Here is a 6,156-nt window from a genome sequence, read left to right as displayed (position 1 = left end):
GGCCTGACCAACACCCTGCAGACCAACACCGCTGACTTGCTGCTTCCCCAGGTGGGTACATTTAGCCCCCCTTGCCAAGGGGTGTTTCTATACCTCCACTGACCCCATTCCCAGAGGCCTCAAGGCTTGAAACAATGACTAACCCAAACAAGCAGCGGTCACTTAGGTCTTACCAGTGCCAGGGAGCCCTTGTGGGCCTACAGCTACATGTCCCTGCTGCCTCCTCTTCCTTGGGAGAGGCTGCAGAAGAGGCTGGCAAAATGAGGGGGTGGCCAGGTCCTGTCACTGTATTGGGTTTATGTGGCAAGGGCTTGGTAGCAGGGGGGCTGCAGGGATGGTCTCTGTCAGCAGAGCCCAGCAGCTGCCCCGTGTCAGATCAGAGCCAGCTCCAGCCGGCTCCAAAAGGGACCCGCTGCTGGTCAGAGCCAAGCCAGTGAGCGATGCTGGGTGGGCCTCTGGGAGAGCAGATTTAAGGGAAAAACTGCTGTGTGACAGCAGCTGAGTGAGAGGAGTGAGAAAATGTGAGAGGAACAGCGCTGCAGCCCCCAAGGTCAGCGCAGCAGGAGGGCAGGAGGTGCTCCAGGCAGGCAGCAGCAGTTCCCCTGTGGCCTGTGGAGAGGCTCCTGGTGGAGCAGGCTGTCCCTCTGCAGCCCATGGGTCCCACATGGAGCAGATCTCCGCGCTGCAGCCCGTGGAGAGGAGCCCACGCAGGAGCAGGGGGCCTGGGGGGAGCTGCTGCCCGTGGGGGACCCATGCTGGAGCAGTTTGCTCCTGGGGGATGGACCCCATGGTATGGAGCCGTGTGGAAGCAGTTCTTGAAGAGCTGCTGCCTGTGGGCAGCCCACACAGGCTCAGTTCGGGAAGGATGGCATCCCCTGGGAGGGACCCTGCGGGGAGCAGGGGCAGAGAGGGACCGTGAGGGACCGGCAAAGACGAAGCGCCAGGGACTGACTGCAGCCACCATTCCCTGTTACCCTGCACTGCTCGGGGGGAGGAGGTCAAAGAGGGTGGATGGGGGGAAGGTGGTTTTGGCTTGCTTTTAGTTCTCACTTTGCTAGTCCACTAGTGATAGGTAATAAATTGTATTAATCTCCCTACATTGAGTCTGTTTTACCTGAGTTAATAATTGCTGGTGACCTCCCTGTCCTTAACTCAAGCCTCGAGCCCTTTCTTTGTATTTTCTCCCCCTTTTGCTTTGAGGAGGGGGAGTGAGAGAGCGGTTGTGGTGGAGCTCAGTTGCCCAGCTGCGTAAAACCACTGCATTCATTCCCCTGACTGCCAAGCCTGAAGTTTCCTGCAGTTAACCACCCTTCTCTTCCTTTCCAGACCAACACACCATGGAAAACTATACTGTGGATTTCCCTGACATGACTGTGACAACAGAATTTGACTACGGCGATTCAGCACCATGCATGGGAACTGAGGAAAAGCACTTTGCAGCTAATCTTCTGCCACCGCTTTATTCTTTGGTGGTAATATTTGGCCTCACAGGCAACATGCTCGTTGTCCTTATCCTGATAAAATACAAGAGATTGAAGAGTATGACTGACATCTACCTGCTCAATCTGGCAATTTCTGATCTGCTGTTTATATTTTCTCTTCCTTTTTGGGCCTACTATGCTGTTCATGACTGGATTTTTGGGGAAGCGTTGTGCAGAATTCTCTCAGGTGTCTATCTCCTTGGCTTCTACAGCGGCATCTTTTTCATAATCCTGTTGACCATAGACAGGTATCTGGCCATAGTGCATGCAGTGTTTGCTTTAAAAGCGAGGACAGTTACCTACGGCATCCTCACCAGCATTGTCACTTGGGCTGTTGCTATGTTTGCCTCTGTTCCTGGGATAGTGTTTCACAAAACTCAGAAGGAAAATTCAAGGTATACGTGCAGTGCTCATTACCCATCAGATCAGAGAAATGTATGGAAGCAATTCCTGACCTTAAAAATGAACATCCTGGGACTTGTTATTCCAATGTTAATCATGATCTGCAGCTACACACAAATTATAAAGACATTACTGCAATGCAGGAATGAGAAGAAACATAAAGCAGTCAGGCTTATTTTTATCATCATGATTGTCTACTTTTTCTTCTGGGCACCATATAACATCTGTATTCTCTTGCGTGATTTTCAAGGTTCATTTTCCATCACTAGTTGTGAAGGCAGTGGGCAACTGCACAAAGCAACCCAAGTGACAGAAACCATTTCGATGATCCACTGTTGTATCAACCCTGTGATTTATGCCTTTGCTGGGGAAAAATTTAGAAAATATCTTTATAGCTTTTTCAGAAAGCAAATTGCATCCCACTTTTCTAAGTACTGTCCAGTTTTCTATGTTGATCCAGCTGAACGGGCTAGCTCCACCTACACGCAATCTACTGGAGAACAAGAAGTTTCTGCTGCATTGTAATTTGTGCCTAGCAAAAAAAGTGGAATTGACTTTTGTGAAATCAATTCTTGTGATAAAAGCCTGGAGAATCTGTTCTAGATATTAGCTCCAAAGCAGCTGCAAAAGATCATGGCACATATATCTATCAAAGCTTGTATTTGCTCATACTAACGGATATTTGTACATAAATAAAAAGGATGTATCAAATTAGCTATCTAGATATGGTAATGTAGGATTCTGTAGCAAAAAAAAGAACAAAAAAAGTTGTTGTTGTTGTTGTTTTTGGTGAATGTAGTAGTATAGTTTTTTACTACAGACACCAAAAACATATAAAGCTAAGGGTTTAAGCTAGCAGGCTCATAAACTGATACTTGAAATGAACTGGTGGTTAGAAATTGATATTGGTTCTTTGGAAACATTTCTTCACTGTACTTTACAAAAGTCATTTCACTCATTTAAACTCAGTCTCAATCCCACCTGGTTGTGTATCTCTCTAGATAATGCTAAATTAATTACTGAGGTCTGTGATGAAGAATCTTTACAAGCGATATGGGAAAATATTATACATTTAGAAAAGACTCCAGTATTTTAGTGTATATTTCCTTTGTGTATGGTTGTGTACTAACCCTTTGGGTTTTCCTCATATTATTCTTATAATAGTCTTTACTATTAAGTGTCACAAATAAGTGTCACTAAGTTAATTAAGACACTGATATTTCAGAATGCTCTTTCAATCAACTGCTGTTTTATATGCTACTTGTATTAAAATGAGTACAATAGCCTGTCATTGATCAGCAAATCAATATGTTTACAATATTTCAGAAATACAGTATTACACATGGAGCTTTAATTAGGTTAGATCAAGTGCAGACAATTACTCAATAGCACTTTTTAGCTTCTTAGTGCAGTTATTTTGTTCACCATTTTTCTGGTCTACATTAAGAAAAAAACTTTAAAAAGCAGCATTAATGCAGGTGTAAAGGCTGCAAAAACACAACAGCATTAGAGGTGTGAAAATGTTTTTTGAACAAGGTTGACCCAGATGTTTTTAAAGATAAGCATATGCTATAGACATTTAAGGTGTCAAAACACACACACAAAAAAGTAAAAGGATTCACCAATCTACAGAGCCAAGGACATATAGCATCTCTTTAGTTTTAGAAACAGGTATCATTTAGGGGTTATGATGATTTTTTTCTGTTATTTGGGAGTTTTACAGAAATCAACAGCTTCCATAATGCAAACAAAATTAGTAATACTGGTGGCCAAATATGATTGGGTTTCCCCTTAGAGTTCAGAAATGGCAAAGCCCTCGAACACATAGAAAATGTGCTATTGATTTAATTAATAAATAATTTAATTAATAAAAGACCAACTTGGTCTTTCTAGCATTTCTTACATTTCCCCTAATGGATTTGTTTTTGGACAACTCTGGAGGCAGGAAAATCAGAGCAAATATTTTTATTGCTGTTCTTATCTAGTAGGGTAGTCTCTGTTTTCCAGCTCCTCTAGATAGCCTTTTAAATATTTGCAAATAAATGTTTCAAAGATTCACAAAGAAATTTTACATTGCCAAGTGCATGTGAAAGCAGGAAGTGAAATAGGGAAATCTTTGCTTATCAGACCACTTGATTTAAGTTACTCTGTTTTGCCATATTAAGCACCACTTTTGGACAACATCCACAAGGGAAATAAAACAGAACCATACTACGCCTTCTAATTCAGACATTTTTTTCAACTGCATACTCTTTTTGAAGATACTGCATCTATTTTTATAGTTGGTATAAATAGAAATCAGGTAGTTTCAACATCAAATGATGAATATTTGTGCTTCTTTTTTTAAGAGACAGGAAGCCACGTGTGGTAACTTTTAGCTACGGTGGCCTTCCCTTCCCACCCACTCCCCTCGTGTAATATTTCTTTTAAAAATGTTTTCACATTTTATTCAGCCTTTGACAAGAACTTTTATTTGGATCCTAAGACACATTGTCTTTAAGGAGTTACTTGCTCTAGAAGGCTTGGGTGCTGAGCAAGGTATGTGTCTTGACCAGCCTTGCAGGAGCAAAGCACAGCTATCAAATCATAGAATCATAGAATATCCTGAGTTGGAAGGGACCCTTAAGGATCATCAAGTCCAACTCTTGACACCGCACAGGTCTACCCAAAAGTTCAGACCATGTGACTAAGTGCACAGTCCAATCTCTTCTTAAATTCAGACAGGCTCGGTGCAGTGACAACTTCCCTGGGGAGCCTGTTCCAGTGTGCAACCACCCTCTCTGTGAAGAACCCCCTCCTGATGTCAAGCCTAAATTTCCCCTGCCTCAGCTTAACCCCGTTCCCACGGGTCCTGTCACTGGTGTTAATGGAGAAAAGGTCTCCTGCCTCTCGAAATGTGCAAAAGCACGCTGAGAAGCTTTCCTGGGAGATAAGCCAAAAAGCAGACCCAGTCCTTTGCAGTTCTCTACTACAGCACAGATCTTTCCAAGGGACAAGCAGCTTCCAAAGGACAGAACTGGATCTTGGAGATTTGTGGCCTAGTAGATCAGCAGCTTATCAAGAGTTTCCATGACTTCACTGAGAACAGACGATGATTCAGCAAATGAAACAATCCAGGTTTCAGCTACTGTAGTAAACTGTTACTGATATGGAAGGTGATAATAGAAAACACAGTACTTGGTAGCACTGCTGGTACATTCAGTTAAGGGCTCTGCCAACAGGCTGCAACAATATTTAATTACACAATATATTAAAGTTGGTTAAGTTTTGTGTGTTAGGCTTCTTGATCCTTTCTCCCTCTCCCATCCCCTTTTATAGAATAACTCTTACGAATGAAAAATGAAGAGAAATTCCTCTTCAAACAGGTTGCTGTAATGCTGAATGAGCAGGCAGGTCAAATTCAGGGTTTTACAAGTGGGCAAAGAACTAGCACCATTAAGTAACGCAGGGCCATCAGGACAACTTCAGTGTCCTTAACTGTTTGTCACTAGTAATCTATTAATAAACATGCCATTCTGTTTGACATTACATTTGGTTTTATTGTTAGACATGGGAGGAACACTACTTCATAGATTGCCTCTTAACCCACTCTGATCCTAGAAGATTAACGCTGTTTTTAAGATAAACAAGAACACAGAAGAGTTTTTAGCGTGTTTAATGTCTACCCCCTAGCGACCACAGAGCTAACCTCGAGTGGTTACAGGAGGCTTGTGCACACACCAAGTCTCTTCGGTTCCTGGGACTACAGCGCCATCTCGGGGACAACTGTAACGTTCAATGCTGCCATTTAACTGGTTTTGCTGCTTTCCTTATAAAATATTAATTTTTCTGAGAGGATCTTCTGACAAATTGACTACCTCGGGCAGCGTGCTGACAGCAGCAAGCCCTGGAGAACAGGAATGGCAAGGAAGAACGGAGGTCCATTGATTCACTGGGTGTTGTCTGCTTTTAATGAGTCAGGCAGGTGCAATGGCGTGGTATGGGAGAGGCAAGGCTCGTTTTAGCTCCTGCAAAAGTTTTGCATGTGCTCGTATCCGGATTCCAGCCAGCCGCTCTGGAAGGACTGCCTTTTGCCTTCCTATGCATAGCCTGGACGTCACAAGAATAAAACGGCTCTCTTCTACTGTCTCCAGAAGGATGGCTGGGGTTGAAATTTACCTGGAATTGGGATGATCACACTCCCAAGCCTCTCCCAGACCCTGCCTGCTGTGATATACCCCACGCACCCCAGCAGAAGTTGGCAACACCACTACCCCAAGCCTATTCCAAGTGA

The 6,156-nt window shown here is 43.6% G+C and overlaps 1 protein-coding gene across 2 annotated transcripts in view; it reads left to right on the top strand.

Moving 5' to 3' along the window:
- The window catches only part of LOC118161576 (C-C chemokine receptor type 5-like), a 19,852-nt gene extending 15,755 nt beyond the window's left edge, over positions 1-4,097 (top strand). The window contains exons 1-2 of one of the 2 annotated variants that reach the window (XM_035317076.1): positions 7-55; positions 1,327-4,097. In XM_035317076.1, the coding sequence (XP_035172967.1) occupies positions 1,338-2,408 (1,071 nt within the window). In that variant the 5' untranslated portion in view covers positions 7-55; positions 1,327-1,337 and the 3' untranslated portion in view covers positions 2,409-4,097. Of the gene's footprint in view, positions 1-6; positions 56-1,326 lie in introns of those variants that run through there. The other variant, XM_035317075.1, reaches the window with a different exon arrangement.
- The last annotated feature ends 2,059 nt before the right edge of the window (positions 4,098-6,156 follow it).

The sequence above is a fragment of the Oxyura jamaicensis genome, chromosome 2 (genome assembly GCF_011077185.1).
Source record: "Oxyura jamaicensis isolate SHBP4307 breed ruddy duck chromosome 2, BPBGC_Ojam_1.0, whole genome shotgun sequence".
Lineage (NCBI taxonomy): Eukaryota > Metazoa > Chordata > Aves > Anseriformes > Anatidae > Oxyura > Oxyura jamaicensis.
The sequence above is the reverse complement of the archived record's forward strand: the minus strand, read 5'-3'. Positions and strand labels throughout refer to the sequence as shown.